At 41.5% G+C, this 18,171-nt stretch overlaps 2 protein-coding genes across 5 annotated transcripts in view; one reads left to right on the forward strand and one right to left on the reverse strand.

Annotated features, from left to right (window-relative positions):
• Window positions 1-6,367, reverse strand: part of LOC133491508 (gamma-aminobutyric acid receptor subunit alpha-5-like) — a 31,751-nt gene extending 25,384 nt beyond the window's left edge. The window contains exons 1-3 of one of the 2 annotated variants that reach the window (XM_061802748.1): window positions 5,837-6,367; window positions 3,552-3,619; window positions 2,992-3,212 (exon numbers count right to left, since the gene is read on the reverse strand). In XM_061802748.1, the coding sequence (XP_061658732.1) occupies window positions 2,992-3,212; window positions 3,552-3,619; window positions 5,837-5,996 (449 nt within the window). In that variant the 5' untranslated portion in view covers window positions 5,997-6,367. The remainder of the gene's footprint in view (window positions 1-2,991; window positions 3,213-3,551; window positions 3,620-5,836) is intronic. The other variant, XM_061802756.1, reaches the window with a different exon arrangement.
• Window positions 6,368-9,930: 3,563 nt separating this feature from the next.
• LOC133491519 (gamma-aminobutyric acid receptor subunit beta-3-like) overlaps window positions 9,931-18,171 on the forward strand; it is a 53,569-nt gene continuing 45,328 nt past the window's right edge. For all 3 annotated transcript variants that reach the window (XM_061802779.1, XM_061802789.1, XM_061802770.1), the window contains exon 1: window positions 9,931-9,998. In XM_061802779.1, coding sequence (XP_061658763.1) covers window positions 9,951-9,998 — 48 coding nt within the window. In that variant the 5' untranslated portion in view covers window positions 9,931-9,950. The remainder of the gene's footprint in view (window positions 9,999-18,171) is intronic.

Consider the following 18,171-nt stretch of genomic DNA (forward strand, 5'->3'; position numbering starts at 1 on the left):
AGGCAGGAGGCGGGGTACAACCTGAACTTGTTGCCAGCCAGTTGCAGGGCACATTGAGACAAACAGCTGCAGTCACAATCACACCTAGGGGCAATTTCAAGTGTCCAATTAATGTTGCATGTTTTTGGGATGTGGGAGGAAACCGGAGTGCCTGGAGGAAACCCACGCAGACACGGAGAGTACATGCAAACTCCAAACAGGCAGGTCCAGGGTTGAACCCCAGGACTTCAGAACTGTGAGGCCAATGCTTTCCAGCAGCGCTACCGTGTTGCCAGGTGTCATACAAAGCACTTCTCATTCACATCACTTTGGTCTTCATAGCAGTTAAGATTTTTTCAATTTGAATGCGGTTTTAACTGAAAACAAGACCTAATGCATTCTGCTCATACTTCAAGGTAGCTTTCGTTTTTTTCTCAGAAGTGTTTGTAAAAAAAAAAAAAAAAAAACTCCCAATGCAATGAGAGTGAAGCACGTCGATCTTGTTCAGTTCCATCTGAACGCATTTGACTTCTTCCAATGATAAAAACACATGAAAAATAAAAATACAATCGCTGCTGAGTTGGTAACACTCATGGAAGGCAAAGCTCTTTTTGGTAATGGCGAGCCTGGCACTGCAAATATCAGATGATTAAAAAGCAACCCACTGTTACCTCATTTTCACTGCAGACTGGATTCTGATGCATTTTCGGTGCCTTCATCTTGTCACGGTTGCACATGCACATACAAATCAATGTACTGTTATCTGCTTGCTTGGACAGATAAATGGTCTTTGTTTGTCATCACTATCAGCGTTAGAGTTAGCATCTGAGTAGTAATTATCCGTGCCATGTACTGTTTACAAAATTTCATCCATCAATTTACTATACTGCTTTTCTTTATTTGGCCCATAAGAGATCTGGAACATGTCCAATCTAATTTGGGGCGAGAGGCAGGGTACAGCCTGGATTGGTCACCAAGGAGCATACAGTAATCAAAGCATTCACACCCAAATTCACACCTAAGGATAATTTAGAGTCTCCAGCGCATCTGTGAGAAACTTCAAAACGAAGCCGGAGTGCCGCCTCTCGACTGTGTGGCAGACAAATTAATCCAGAAGTGGGTAAACCTTTGTGCTTGAGGGCTACATTTCATCTCTAAAACAAACAGATGGTCCCTGTCATTTCTGGATGAGGTATAAAAAAGTTTAAAAACTGTATTTAATATTTAATAATGGAATATGCCCTGTGATTGGCTGACAATCCAGACTCACTCAAAGCCAGCTGGGGCAGGCTGCAGCTCACCCACGACCCCAATGTGGTCAAGTGTTGTAGATTATAGAACAAGGATGGAATAATAGTAGAATAATAATTCATTCTCATTTTTAAATGTTTTAATATCATTACTTTAATTTTCCATCCATCCATTTTCTTTAAAGCTTAGCCTCACTAGGCTCACAAGGAGTGCTGGAGCCTATCCCAACTCTCAACAATCAGGAGGCGGCGTACACCCTGAATTGGTTGCCAGCCAATTGTAGGGCACATGGAGACAGACAACAGGCGCACTCACAATCACACTTAGGGGCAATTTAGAGTGTCCAATAAAAATGTTGCATGTTTTTGGGAAGTGGGAGGAAACCGCAGTGCCCAGAGAAAAACCACGCAGGTACAGGGAGAACATGCAAACTCCACACAGGTGGGTCTGGGATTGAGCCCTGGTCCTCAGAACTGTGAGGCCATCGCTCCACCACCGTCCCACCTTAATTTAATTTAGAAAATACCCATTTCATATATATATATATATATAATATATATATATATATATATATATATATATTATATATATATATATATATATATATATATATATATATATATATATATATATATATATATATATATATAATGTATCATTTTGTATCTAATGTGTTTAAAATAATTAACAACAATAAACTGTAAAGAAGTAAATACATCATTAAAGAATAACATTTTGTCAACCAATCCGTGCTTAACACGGTACAATAAATATTACACGATTCTTGGTGATGTGAATGTTTGGTGGGCATAAAGGAAGCTCATACTTTGACACCCCACCCCAATCCCCACCCCCTGTGCTGACTACGCCTACAATTTTTACTGGAATCTAAAATATTTAACCATGAAATAGGCCCCATGATGAAAATGTGAGATGACGGAATCAAAGTCAGTAATCCAAATGAACATTCTGCGTGGTGACTGCTGTCCAGTCCAGTGGGCTATTGACTTCTTTTTGCTTTTGCAACATGTTGAGGGCAGATCCAAAAAGAACCACTGGGTGTCATTGTTATACCGTTTGAAGAATTTCTGCTGCCCGTTTTTTCAATTAACCTCTTCATTTATTGGAAATAAATATCGTGTAGGAATAATTGTGAATATAATTATCATACATCTGCTTCCAATAATGAAATACTTTGCTCAGCTCTAGATAACGTGGCAGCCGCCTAGCAGGAGATAGCAAGAACAAAAACATCTAATCATCAGAACTGTTAGAACTGCTGCCTGTTAAAGAAATGCTGACCACACATATACTCAGCAATCTTCCACACATGCACACGCACATGAACAAACATGTAGACTTTGTTTCAAACTGTTTTGCTTGCCATCTCCTTTTTGTAACATCCATGTAAATAAGGGGCATTGAAAAACTAAATAAATAGAGGTGCTGAGGAGAAGATAATCAGAGCGTGCAGTGGTGAATTGTATGAGACAGTTCCTCTCCTTTCTCCTCGCAAGACTTGAACTTGGTGTCTTTGCTTCCTTTTTTGTCCTGTTTAATGAATGTCTGATTGGTGAACCTGACATATCGTTTGTAACCTTATTATTTGAAATCTATCAGCACGTATATTAAATAAAAAGTTAACGATACCAATACCAAACATTATATATATATATATATATATATAATATATATATATATATATATATATATATATATATATATATATTATATATTTTTTGTGTTAAACTTATGACCCACCTCATAGTGTAAAGCAGCGTCCCGTCATCCATGAGCCTCAGCAGCTTGTTTGGCGTGGTCATGTTGTGGGCGATGGACTTCTTGCCATTGAGAAAGAATGTGTCGGGTGTCCAAATGTTGCTGGCCAGCAGGTTGTTCAAGGACAACTTTTCCATTGGCCCTTTGAAGCAGAGGCGCTCGTCCTTCCAAGTCTGGCGGAAAAACACATCAATGGTGTACTCCTGAGAGGAAATACAGAAGAGAACAAGGAAAATGTGACCAACAACTTTCATCACTAGTCTTCTTTTGAGCTCTGATTTATATCGGGACAGATCCAAGTGAGAAGAACGACTGTGGAAGAAATAAAAGGATGCTGGAGGAGCACCTATTAAAAATGTAATATCTTTTTTTTTTTTTGCTTCATCAAGTGAAACTTTAAAGTGGATTATTAAGTGTATAAATCATTTGGAAGGGCTGGAGAAGGCCATCCACATGCTATTTAAGCATTGTCGTGGTAACTGAATTAGCAGGACTAACTTAACTCGAAAATAAAACTGAGACCTTTATGAAGGTGAACTCACCATTTCTGTGTCAGAAACCGGGCCAAAGCTTGTGACAAAAATATCCGTCTTGATCTCTGTGACGTTCTCTGTTGAGAGACCATGGACAAAACTTCACAACTGGGCCTAAATTTGGAACACTATCTAAGCAGTTGTTTTTTTTTTTTTTTTGACACAATATTCAAAGAGGGAGTGTGGCTTCAAAAATAAACTCTTGCAAACAAATACAACAAACAAATTCAGCAGAAAAATACAATGACTATATTGTAAAGATGACACAACCTAGGCTTAAAAAAATGAAACATTTTGGAAAGCAGATATTAAAGCTCTTTTGTGTTGGGAATAGTTACTTCTTATTTGAAAGACAATTGATTACAATATCCATCCATCCATTTTCTTTGTCACTTATCCTCACAAGGGTCGAGGGGAGTGCTGGAGCCTATCCCAGCTGTCAATGGTCAGGAGGCGGGCCAATCGCAGGGCACATAGAGACAAACAGCCGCACTCACAATCACACCGAGGGGCAATTTAGAGTGTCCAATTAATGTTGCATGTATTTGTTTTAGAGAAATAAAGATGATGACCCACACAATGAAGTTATAGGAAAGATTAGTGGAGGCTAGACTCAGGACAGAAGTGTATGTTATATGTTAGAATAGTACAGGACATGTAGGAGGGCATCAGAACAGTGGTGAGGTGTGCCGTTGGTGTGTCAGAAGAATTTAAGTTGGAGGTGGGACTGGATCAGGGATCCACTCTGAGCCCCTTCCTGTTTGCAGTAGTTATGGATAGGCTGACAGATGAGGTTAAACTGGAATCCCCTTGGACTATGATTTTCACAGATGATCTTGTGATCTGCAGTGAAAGCAGGGAGCAGGCGGAGGAACAATTAGAAAGATGGAGCCACGCACTGGAAAGGAGAGAAATGAAGATTAGCTGAAGTAAAACAGAATATCTGTGCATGAATGTGAGGTGCGGAGGATGAAGAGTGAGGCTCCAGGGTGAAGAGATAGCGAGGGTGGACGACTTCAAATACTTGGGGTCAACAATACGGAGCAATGGTGAGTGTGGTAAGGAAGTGAAGAAACGGGTCCAAGCAGGTTGGAACAGCTGGCGGAAGGTTTCTGGTGTGTTATGTGACGGAAGAGTCTCTACTACGATGAAGGGCAAAGTTTCCAAAACAGTGGTGAGGCTGGCCATGATGTCTGGATTAGAGACAGTGGCACTGAAGAAATAACAGGAAGTAGAACTGGAGGTAGCAGAAATGAAGATGTTGAGGTTCTCGCTCGGAGTGAGCAGGTTGGATAGGATTAGAAATGAGCTCATTAGAGGGACGGCCAAAGTTGGATGCTTCGGAGACAAGGTTAGAGAGAGCAGACTTAAATGGTTTAGACATGTTTAGAGACGAGAGAGTGTGTACATTGGTAAAAGGGTGTTGGGGATGGAGCTGCCAGGTAAAAGAACAAGAAGAAGACCAAATAAAAGGTTAATGGATATTGTGAGGGAGGACATGAGGACAATGGGTGTTAGAGGAGAGGATGCACGAGAAAGGCTTAGATGGAAAAAGATGACATGCTGTGGCGACCCCTAACGGGACAAGCCGAAAGGAAAATAAGAAGAGTTTTTGGGATTGTGGGAGAAACTGGAGTTCCCGGAGAAAACAGGCACGGGGAGAACATACAAGCTCCACACAGCGGATTCTGGGATCGAACCAGGGACCTCAGAACTCTGAGGCCAACGTTTTACGAGCTGAGTCACCTTGCCACCTTGATTACAACATGTACAGTCAAATTCTTCCACAATGGACTTTTTGATCGCTTGCCATGTACTGTCGAGAGATCATGATCCATTGGTTGACTGTGGCCTTAAATGTTTACTTGCTACTTCTGTTTTTAGTGTAAGAATGAGAATATCATACATAAAGGAATCAAGGTGCTGTCAGCTAAAGATGAGTAAGTAAAACTCTTTCATCTCATAACCCTATAGAAAAAACATATTTTAAACACCAGTGCACATTAACTCCCAAGGTTTGCTCCTGTTGCCAAGGTGAATATTGTGATAAGAACACACTCAAGCTGTGTGAGAGACGCACCCTTTCAACATTGGCGCCATTTAACATTCACTTATCTTGCATCCCCCCCCCACAAAAAGGAAACACGTCAGCAGGATCTCAGATGCGCAGGTAGAGGATTCGAGCAATGGGTGACTTTAGATGACACAATTAAGTGGGAATGGATGGATGAATGGATGCATGGATGGATGGACTGAAGCATTATAACAGAGACAGACAGACATATGCTTCCAACCTCCAAGGCCAGGCCGCAGCCTATAGTCATAGCCATCAAGAAGCCCGTCCAGGATCCTGGTGAACACTGTGCTGTTGTCGCTTGTGGCCGCCTCCTTTGGACCCTTCGAGGAAGACTGACAGCCGCTACGAGGGGAGAGGTGAACATTTAACCACCTCATGTTAGCTTAAGGACAGGCGTGTGAAATGTAATGTGTTTAAATGTCGGGCCAACACTGGGGTAACCTTGTTATGTTGAATTATTAAACACAGGCAATGCCTGTAACCATAAACTGATACGATTAAAGCTTCCGCTTGGATTTTTTTTTTTTTTTTTTTTTTTTACTCTATTTAAAGTTTCTTCATCAAATTCCAGGTAAACGGCAAGAAAGGCAAGAAAGCTCCTTTGAGGCGCCACAAATATGTGATGGGACAAGAAAAACTATGTAGAGCATTTGCCAGCAGAAGATAATTCAGACTATGCTACCAAGTGAACGTATTCGGTGAGCCACTGATGAGGTTGAGCTATTATGTTGATTTACAGATACCACGGCGAAAGATCCTTGTGCACTTAAGGCACAGTGTAACTGAGTGCAGCAGGGATGTCATCAATCAGTAAGAAGGAGGCTGAGCTGAGAGAAAAGCTTCCTTTTCAAAATTCTTTTGTAATGCTGCTGTAGTGGATGTTGATCTTAGAAATCTACCTTGCCCTGCCAGTGGGTGTAAGGATGTTTATGTGGGCATGATGCAGTCAAAATGGAGTTTAGTTTACCCGTTTTGGCATCCAAACAGAAGGAAGGTGAGTTGAAGCCACACCATGCCAGCTGACATCCTTTTCCTTTTCTTTGCAACTGAAACATGCAGACACACAACAACAACAACAACAACAAATGAAACTGCACCACTGAATTCAACATTACAGTAAACCCTAAAAGCAGAGCTTGTAAACCCAGGTGAGACTTGCCAACTCACACAAATAAGCTCTTTATTTGCCCCTGCAAGGTAAACCCTTTACTAATCAAACCCCTGCTCAATGAGTCTGCAACTCTTTCACCTCTTTGCGCGCATCATGCATCAACAGAGGAACGGATTTCTCCGCAGCATGTCCCAAAATTGACTCCAGGGCCAGACCGCACGCTCCACACTTGAAAACATCACCATTTGCCACTCGCTTTGTCAGCCAGTGACCTCATCAAAGCCCAAATCTCTTGCACAACATTTTGACAGAAGCCTTAATTGTAACAAGACACAAAGAAAACACCTGATTGCTGCTGCTCCATCTTTCACAGTTGTTTTGGCTGGTCAGACCCTCTCCGTGAGAGATGAGGATTTTCTGCACCGGTCCAGTAACAGATAATTTCCCGGGCTGGTTGGTTGTTTCCCCTTTCTCCCCTCACTCTCTCGCCAAGCCGTCCTCTCACTGCTTGTCAGACGTTGTTGGACTTTTATGTCTCCCGCATTTTCACCGGCTGTCGCTGCCGCCGCTGCTGATGCTGCAACTGCACTCGGGCATGTTCTCCTGCGAGAACACCGGAGTGACTCCAGGCTGTCGATGTCGAGCGCTGTAACGCCGACTGCTGGAGAAGAAGTAGAAGTGCTGCAATGGAGGTCAATTGATTATCAATGCCTCTGGAGATGCAGTTAGAGCATTGGGATTGCCATGTTAACCTAAAAACCAAACTAAACACATTCATTTCATTAGTTTATATTAGTTAAATGAACTCCGAAAAAAAATAATTCTTAAAGATGATTATACCCGTTTTAGCCTTGATATATAGGGAGTGTTGACATCTATCCATCAATGTTCTTCGCCGTTTATCCTCACCATGGTCACGGGAGAGCCTATCCCAGCTGTCAACGGGCAGGAGGCGGGGTACACCCTGAACAAGTTTCCAGCCAATCGTAGGGCACATCGAGACAAACAGCCACACTCACAATCACACCTAGGGGCAATTTATAGTGTCCAATTAATGTTAGATGTTTTTGGGACGTGGGAGGAAATCGGAGTGCCTGGAGAAAACCCACACAGGCATGGGGAGAACATGCAAACTCCACACAGGGAGGGCCAGGATCGAACACCGGCCCTCAGAACTGTGTGGCCAGCACTTTCCAGCTGCGCCACAGTGACGCTGAGTGTTGAAATGAATAAAAAGATGTAATGATAAAAAAGAAATTCAAAGCAAAACAAAAATACATCCAGCACTCAACATTCTGTTGAAAATGGTTGATTAACGTGTGTTCCACCGATCACTATCTAGGGGTTAATTTTGCACTCCCCTATTAAAACTAATTGTTAGGAGGAGTATATTCTCTGCATGGTTGATGATCGAGTCTAAATGTCTGTAAAAAGTCTTATCTCCTCCTCAAACTGAATACCCCAAAGTGAACTCCTCCTGACGGTTGCCCAAGTTCCATGATTCATTAAATACATTTTGTAAATTTGTCCTGCGTAGTTGTTCAAGTGTTGCGTATGTCATGATGTCTACAGGCAAGACTCTGAGCTGTCAAAAACTGAATTACACCGTTGTAAAAAAAATATGTGTGGAATATTCAAATTGATATGTTGAGAGTGGACATCTCAGTGGTGCATGTTGACTTCATCCCGACCATCTTCCATAATTCCTGTGTTTAAACTTTTTCAGGAATGCCATTGACGGAAATAAGAAGTTGTTTGCCATTTACGACACAAGCAGGTAAGCAGTTTTGAAAACCACAAACGGCACACACCTGTCACCTCTCTCAAGCCCCCCGTGGGAGACCAGTGGAATTCCACACTTCCCTGTCTAAATAATTGATGATGTAGGTTAGACAAGAGCCAAGATAATGAATGAGCCCAAGGCAACAAAAATTTGCCATCCTGTCACGGGCATCGATCAATTAGGATGATGCAGCCAGACCTCCCTAGTCCGGATTGTGTTCGAGCCCTGCCATATTTAGAGGAAATAAAGGGGAGGGGGGTGCTGCAGATTGTGTTTGGAACGCTGGAAAAAGTGTCAACACGTTCGGTCCCATTTGTGTAATTCAGGGAAAAAAGGAACTTGCAATTTCTGAATGTAGAACACAGGATGAATAAAAATGACTCACAATTAAAATGTTATATGGTTTTTCACCAAAACGAGCAAATAAAAACCAAATGGTTGACCGTGCGGTTCGTTCACCAAAACGGCACAACCAAATCAAGGACAAGTCATGAAATATGTAGATAGTTTGGATAGATATTTTGGATGGATGTAAAAAAAATAATAATAGCAAACGGGAAATGTTAATAGCAGGAAAGAAGTAATGAGGGACTTTCGGATAACACGTTTAAATAGCAGCACCGCCACTGTTGGTGCTCGTGGTGGCCATTTCTTACAGCGTGTAAATCTTGGGCTCCGTCGCTCTTCTGAACCAGACGAGTGCCTTCACCGCCGCCAGCATCTTCATCATCAGCAGCATCATCATCAGCGGCATCAGCAGCTTCGGCGGCAGAAGCTTTCTCGTCCAGCCTCTCTTCGTTTTGCGCTCCTGATTCCTCAGTGCTCCTGCACAATCAGGCGAGGGAAGCAGTGTTGGACGGGGAAACAATGTTAACCCATATTTCCCATTTGAGCTGTTGAGTCAAAGCGCCCCCCCCCCACCTGTCCCCTTCCTTTTTGCAACCGACTTTTCTCATGGCTAATCAATGGATTTGACTGAGATTTGAGGGACTGTCGACCGAGGAGGCTCTGATTTTTCTCCGCGGCTCCTCCTGTCGTACGCGCTTGTAAACATGTTGACTTTGCACAAGGCTCGCGTCTTTTTCGCACTGGTGGTCGGGTCCATAGTGTGTTGCGCCAAAAGGTGAGCTGTGTCGCCAAGTCAAGCACGCACGTTACACGAGTCATGGTGATGATCTTTTTTTTTTGTCGTTTCAGTGTCAACGAGCCAGGCAACATGTCATTCGTGAAGGAGACGGTGGATAAACTCCTGTTAGGGTACGACATTCGACTGAGGCCAGACTTTGGAGGTATTCACCATTCATTGATCCACCCGAGCAGCCTGATTTTTTTTCCTCCTGAACTATTCATTGTGTTGTGGTCAAGTATGGAAATATAGGCCCACATGCATAAAAACGGCTTGTTGAACCCCTTCCAGGGGCCCCGGTAGCAGTCGGGATGAGCATAGACGTGGCCAGCATAGACATGGTGTCTGAAGTCAACATGGTGAGTGGATTTACATCATAAACACTGCTTGCTTGTGTTTACATGAAACAATGCTTTCTGTACAAATTCACTGGCGCTCGTACGTAATTACAAATATAGCTGGTTGACGGGTGCCAATGTAAATCAAGGTTTCCCTTTCAGCCTTTTTTATGCCGTGTGACTTGTGGCAGATTGGATGGTTTTCCTGGGACTGAACATTTGAATGCCTGCACTTGCAGTCCATCATTATATTTATACGCTCAAGGAACAAACAGGTTCAAAGTTAAGGCCCTTCCTGCTATCATGCAATTGCTGGCCATGGACATTTTTTGTCCCTTGGAAGTGTGGAGATGGACTATATAGTTAGTCACTGCTTTATCTTTTAGAACACTGACAACCATTTGAGTTTTACACCTTGGGAATGATGTTCCCTCTTTTCCTGAAAAAGATACTGCACTGTACAAACAGCATGAAGTCCAACAGGTATCCTGATGGTGTAAATTAGTCTTGATTTACTTGGAAAACATACCCTTTATTGTAAAATTTTGTTACATTTGGAGCATTTAAACCTCATTAACATTTATAATCAGCACCCAGCACAGCCTATACTTCACACTTGGTGCTGCTTGTTAACCTCTTGAGCCAGCGTTAACAGCGTACAGGAGAATTGACCCCTCCGTAGAAATTGCGTCATCCGCTTCGCTGACCAATCAGAGGCCAGAGATCTGCATAAACCACGCCCCTTGTTGGCGTCCGCTATTACCTCAGACAACGTTGCATGGTCCAGTATCGCTTTTGTTAGCGTTTTATGGCGTATTTGGGTTCTTTAACAATGGATATGGTTAAGAGGTGTAGTCACCGACTTTGTAATAGTGACGACAGATATCCTGAAAGGCTAGTTGGTGGAGTGCAATTCGTACCCTTTCCAAAACTGAAGACTGAGTACGAAAAATGTCTTCGATGGTTCAAACTTTGTGGAAGACCGCATGATCAACTGAATCCATCTAAAATCAACCGGAACAGAAGACAGAGTACGAAAAATGTCTTCGATGGATCAAACGTTGTGGAAGATCATATGATCAACTGAATCCATCTAAAATCAACCGGAACAGATGTGTGCATGAAGGTAAGCCCTATATTTGATTTTCAATACATGTCTCATATAAATGAATTAGCAGTTCTTCGCTTGCATAACATAGCTACGTGTGAATGATTGACACACTTGATCTTTGTTGAGCGATATTTTGCGATGATCTGACTGCACAAATGTGTCTCCGTTGGCGGCTACCGAGCTAAGCTAAACCGGACTATGTTTGCACAAAGGTATGCCCTATATTTGATTTTCAATACATGTCTCATATAAATGTATTAGCAGTTCTTCGCTTGCATAACATAGCTACGTGTGAATGATTGACACTCTTGATCTGTGTTGAGCGATATTTTGCGATGATCTGACTGCACAAACGTGTCTCTGTTGCCGGCTACCGAGCTAAGCTAAACCGGACTAGCGAGTCCTAAAAGCCTTCGACGTGCACCGAGACACCAAGACTGAAGGAAGGATGTTTGAGGACACTAAACTAGTGATTGTCGTACTCGGTTGGGACTTACGTAGGTTCGGCACTAATTCAAGAATAATTATTGAGGGGAGCGCGTGACGTTACACAAAGAAAACGAGAGAAACAACTCGTAAATCAAGCCTCGCCTTCTTTTCCTTCATACGGCGGTTCACAAACGGCTATACAGATACACATACAGATTCTGCACACAAGTGTGATATGTAACACGAAAATAGGAAACTGTCAATGGCAAATTCGTCTTTGGGTTACAATATATTATATTATGTGGCTTCTCGGTCTTCCTCTGACTCCAGAAAGATCTTGCACTAATATCAATGGTTTCTCCGTCGATATGCATGTAAATACCATTGAAATACCCCTCGCTGAAAAACTTAAAGCCCTACTGTCTGCTTTTCAATTCGCTAAGAATGCGGGTGAGAAATCAGCTGGTAAATCGGACAATTTCGCTCTAGTCTTTTCTTCCGGCGCCGCCATTTTTGGTAATTATTTGTCTAAGGTTAGCACACGTGGGGTGACGTAACTTCAGGAGGCGTGGTTAAATCCCCTGTACGGAGGGGTCAATTCTCTCCGGAGGCCCACTCAGCTGACACTTACTAGAGAAATCCAACTGGCTGCACTAACCAGGTAATGCTGCTTTTCTGGGTTGTGATGTGCAACATACTTTTCTTCCTCCTTAACAATTTTGGCTGCTCGTAAAACATTTGCTGACAATGACCTAAATTGCATCAGAACTGTGATTGCACCGTCTCGTGCTGTGTCATCCTGTCGACTGGGTTTGCAAACTCCTTGTGTGAATTGCAAGACATAATCAAGTATATTTGGCTCAGGTCCAGGCTTAGAAAATCACAGGATATAATCAATAATATCAGCAACAACATATTAAGGGCTGTTGCATTTATAAACGAGATGGAACTGTGTTGGCTTCTGTCCAGCTTCTGAGCCCATGTGCTTCGATACTGATTTGCGCACTAAACCTGTTCAGACCACTGCAGTTGTACTATGTGCTGGACTGCAGGGGGAGTGATACGTGGGTGGCCTCTGATCAATACTAATGACTCGATGATTACTTCACCAAGTGATTGCTGGCTTGGACCTCTCAACTAATCACCCCCATAGACACCTCCGCGTCCAGCAAGATGAATTTTTTTTCTGCCACTGATATCTTCTGATAAATGGGCATTTCTGGGATTTATGGGCGGATTAGACTCAGTCGATATCTCACTATACCTCACTGGGGTGCAAAGCCAAAAGTACCCCATATTTTATGATTTAAGAACATTTGTCCAGGAAATAACTAGACTATTGATCAGCCAAGCACTTTAAGTAGTATAATAATGCCATTTATCCTCATAGTTGATTAAGAGGTTACCTACCAAAGATCAAAAACGACTGCCCGTGAGTTTGTTTTAACTTAAACCAAGACAAAAAATGTCAACTACAATGGCGTTGTGCAGCCACTTTTAAAAGAAATGTCATCAGTCGTGCCGATGACACCGTCAACCTGGAAGTAACGCGGCAGTCAAAAACAACGAGAGCTCAATGGCTTCAGGTGGTTGCACGCACACAATTGAAATGATGGCTTTTTTTATGTGCCCATTACCCTCGTTTCTACGTAGTTTGAGCTCACATTGTTTTTATAGCCACCTGACACCATAGGAAAGCTATTAGAGCCTGCGCTGGGGAAGCAAAACTCTTGGGATTAAAAAAATGTTTGCTCACAAACCACGTGAATGACACGGAGGATGACATGCCGTGGGAGCAAAATAGGATTACTGTTCATGAATTCAGGAGGCGCCAGAACTGGACCAAGTCACCAAAGCACAGGTAGCTACAATGGATATTTTTTAGATTGGAGATGAGCCAGATGTTGCTTTTGAAGTCTTGGCCAAGGATGTGTAATGTAGAGGATAAACTGCACTACGAACAAACATTTGATGCACAAACATTTAATGCAAAAAATGTTTAAGTTAAACAGTGTTAAATATTTATTTAAGACCGTCATTTGTGTTATCAACAGTATTAATAAAATGTTATGCCATCATTGAGCATTTATTCTAGTTGGTTGAGGGGTTATGTTCTGACAATTACAGGGACCAGGATAAGCGTGTCCTGTGGCCTGTCTTGAGATTATATTACAGCTACATCACCACATGCACAATGATTATTATTAATGATTGTTGTACAGACAGTTTTTTTGAAAAACAATACAAATACAAACCTAACAAAATATAAATACAGATAATTCCCAATATTTTGAGGATATGGGTAACAGCAAACTGGTGGTGCACATTGTACATTGGTAGAAGGGTTTTCCTGATTTTTTTTTAGGTCAACTTTGGGGGTTGTGCATTATACTTCAGGACGCATTATACTCGAGAAATTAGCGTCATCTCTCCAGCATGCCCTGCGTCGTCCTTAGGGGCTCCTCCCGGTGTGATGTGCCTGGAACACCACTCCAGGGAGAGTTAGGTGCATCTCAAAAAGATGGGCGGCTCCTCTCAATGTGGAGGAGCAGCGGGTCGAAGCTGAGCCCCGCCGCACACACACATACATACACTTTCTCCTCCACTTGGGGCAGTATTTCATGCCCAACCCGGAGAGGGCACTCCACCTATGTCCAACTGAGTGCCAGGGTCTCAGATTTGGAGGTGCTGATTCCCATCCGAGCTGCTTTACACTCGGCTGAGAACCAGTCCTGTCAGAGTTGAAGATCATAGCTTGATGAAGCTAACAGAACCACATCATCTGCAAAAAGCAAAGTTGCAATACTGAGACGCTGGATGGTGGATCACAATTTCCTCCAAGCCGTCCAGAAGTTGTTCACTGTGGCCTCACCAAACTCCTTTTATGTCCGAGTTTTTACCTCAGCAACCACAAAACACGCATATCCGTCAGCAGCCCCGGGAGTCCCACAGGCCAAATGGGCCCAATTCCAGACAGTAAATTCATTTCGTCAACCAAACAAAGTAAACCACAAGCACTATTCAAAAACTGGTTCTTAAAGTTCATGAATTTTTGACACATGTAGTGCCGACTCAGCAAAAAAACTAAACATTTAAAATTAAAAATCAGGCCTCATTTTGCTCCCAAATGCTATGATAAAACAAGATCATTGAATTTGAAAGTACAACTTTTCTACGAAACAATCGTTAAAGTCTCACAGGTATGTAAATACACAAAATTTGGAGAAGTGGAAAAAAAATAGCCGTTGCAAGAAGCAAAATGGTCATACAGTATTAGCTTGTAGATGAACAAATAAAAAAAAGTGTCCACAAATTGTGCTTGAGATAAAGATATTACAGTTCATGTCTGACTATTTTAATAATTCCTTTGTGCCCTGGCAACCAGTTCATGGTGTACAACATACACTTCTGTACTGAGTCTAGCCTCCACTAATCTTTCCTATAACTTCATTGTGTGGGTCATCATCTTTATTCCTCTAAGACAAAAACATGCAACATTAATTGGACACTCTAAATTGCCCCTAGGTGTGATTGTGAGTGCGGCTGTTTCTCTTTATGTGCCCTGCAATTGGCTGGCCTCTTGCCCGATGACATCTGGGATTGGCTCCAGCATTCCCGCAACCCCCGTGAGGATAAGCGGCTAAGAAAATGAATGGATGGATGATATTTTTAGTCCCTTGTGTTCATTTAGTACACCTCCATAATCTAGTTGAATCATGTAGGCTGCCTTTAAAAAGATAGGAAATAGGAAAGGTCAGTTTTCATTGGCATCATCAGAGAGGCATCAGTATATCGTGGTTGTAGTTTGCAATGGTGTAGACTGGAACACCATCATAATGAGAGCCGTGTCTAAAACTTTGACCATCTTGTTTTAGCTACAGTACAACACCACAGTTCCTCACTATTGCAAACAACAATAAAATGGCACAAAAAGCCCTGGATAAAAAAATAGAAATACCTCTTTAATGAAAGAAGAACAAATACACACACATACATGCAACATTAGGTACAGCTGCACAGCTTGCAGTACAGTATATCTCAATTTGGAGCTGTGTTTTCTCCCTGTGTTTGTGTGGGTTGTCTCCAGGTACTCTGGCTTCCTCCCGCAGTGCAAAAACTTCAAGTATACGCTGAAAATACTGCAGAGCAGGGGGTTCAAATTTGGTAAAATTTACAAAAAAAAATTGATTGGCACTCTTACAGAGGGATTCATTTAACAATATGGTAATTATTACAGTATGGTTGGAATATGCACTAGAAAAGTCAAAATAATAGATGCAATTCTCAGCATGTGGCAGCTTTTGATACAGATGCTGTGGATCTCATTCAAAGAAGTGTGCGCACAGTATTCGCTCCACATTTTTCTGATTTGCAATCCTGCCCTACATTGATTAAATGAACTCCAGCTTGAATCAAGTCTGGCAGCAAATCAAGAGTGTAAGAAATATAGGAGAAGAGAGAGATATCGAGAGAGAGAGAGCGAGAGAGAGAGAGAGAGAGAGAGAGAGAGAGCTGTGAGATGTAAATATTTATTGAAACATAAAACATCACAGTGACAGCATCTGGCACAGCAGGTTTGCCTAGCGTTTCTTTTTTTTTTTTTTTTCTTTACTGCCCCAAGTGCCTTGACAAGCAGCAGATGCTAAAGGGGCCGAGAAGAGGACCACTAATTACCTCCGAAATTTGTTTGGGGTGCGCTGGGGGTATCTGGGGACAAGATCAGAACCCAGCAAAACAGATTAGAAGAACCTGCTGAGGCAGTGATTAGTGAAGGCAAATTAAAACACGTCCCAAAAATGACGTCACTGTTTTGAATACTATGCATTAGCATTTGCATTATCAACACGCTGCAACATGTTACAGGCGGCGTGGTTTTGTGAAGTATGTTGACGACAAGTGGACCCTCAAGTCCACGGTCTCTGTCTGAGCCCTGCAGTGTTCATTGTTTGTTTAACTTAAAAAAAGAATTAAAACCTACGCAGGGGTTTATTTTGAAAGTGGTGCTTTTATTATGATGATGACGTATGTAGAACTACAATGTGTGTCTACAATAGGCCCAATTAGCAACATTGTTGACTATGTTTGGCCAGGACTCAACCAAATACATTTCCAGGTTACAAAAAATATTTTTATTTATCATACACGTTGTTTCAGAGCAGTTTTCTCCTAAGGAGCATCTAAAAATAACCCTAACCAAACTGCGGTGCATCTATTGTTGTTTGACGAAATACTTGGCCGAAAACATCACAGGAAATTGAAAATAACATCTATCTATCTATCTATCTATCTATCTATCTATCTATCTATCTATCTATCTATCTATCTATCTATCTATCTATCTATCTATCTATCTATCTATCTATCTATCTATCTATCGAGAGATCTGACGAGGGACTTTTAATATGAGTTGGCGGGTGGTGGTAAAAATATCAGCACACTTTACAAATGTAGAAAAAAATATGCATATTGTCAGCTTAAATTTGTTACTGATTAAACAGTGATAAAATGTATGGCTCCTTATAATTTTGTTTAAAATGTGTATTTCCCAATTATAATTATAGTATAAGTCATCTGCTGTACATACACAATTTACAGCAAATTACAGCAAGACAATTTCATGCTACAGTATATGAAGACTTCAAATTAATATGGAATAGTTGAAAGTGGCGCTCGACAACCGTTGCAGTTTCTCACATGGCCCCTTTGGAAAATAAATTGCCCACCTCTACGCTAAGGTAACACATTACGCTGATCAATGTCTCATTTGTTCGGATTTCAAACCTCCTTTCAGAGGATGCAGTATAGAAATTCATCCAGAGTAAAGTGATGGCATTACAATTTTTGAATAACCTAATTAACTGGGTGTTCATACAAATTAATACCCTAAGTGGTCAATTACGACAAAAAACGTAAAAATAATAATAATAAAAAAACATTTTAGCTGAAGACATGTATCTTTATGCACTTGAGTCTTCCTACTTTGTAATGTTAATTCATGTGTGCTTCACGTCTTTTAGGATGTACGACAGTGCAAATTTATCAAACAAGCTGTCATATTGTCATTATTGGTTGGTTTAAATTTTTCTCTTTTAATTCAATAAAATTACGAGGTTTCACTGTTTTCACATGGCATGAACAGAAACAGAATTCAACTTTTGTACCCACATTTTAGCCGATTCACTGGGCTTCTCTGAGATGTGTGAAATTAATAAAGATAATGTTTGAAAAAAGAAACGGGAAAAATGTATATTCTTTGTGTTCAGCGCGACAAGTAAATAATTTGAGTTTAACATCTTAATCAAGAAATAATAATGTGCTGAACTAATTTTTCAGTGTATATCCTGTATACATTTTCTTTTCATTTCCTGAAACTATTGTTTTTGGAGACGCAAAAACTGTTGCCCACAAAGACGATATTCTTCAATTAAAACCACCCGTTGAGCCTGGTCTATCTTTTTGGAATCATGAATTGGAATTCGATTTACTGTCCAAAAATTTGAATTCAAATTGCAGTTACTAGCCACACTCCTTATGAAAAGGCAAGCACACAATCAGTGTTAGCCCTTTGCTACCTTGGGGTCTTGCACAACTTCCCATGTGATGGTGTTTCTACTCAAGTTTTTGGTTGACTTCCTAATTCTACGATGACAGGGG

Source organism: Syngnathoides biaculeatus, chromosome 2, assembly GCF_019802595.1.
Source record: "Syngnathoides biaculeatus isolate LvHL_M chromosome 2, ASM1980259v1, whole genome shotgun sequence".
NCBI lineage: Eukaryota > Metazoa > Chordata > Actinopteri > Syngnathiformes > Syngnathidae > Syngnathoides > Syngnathoides biaculeatus.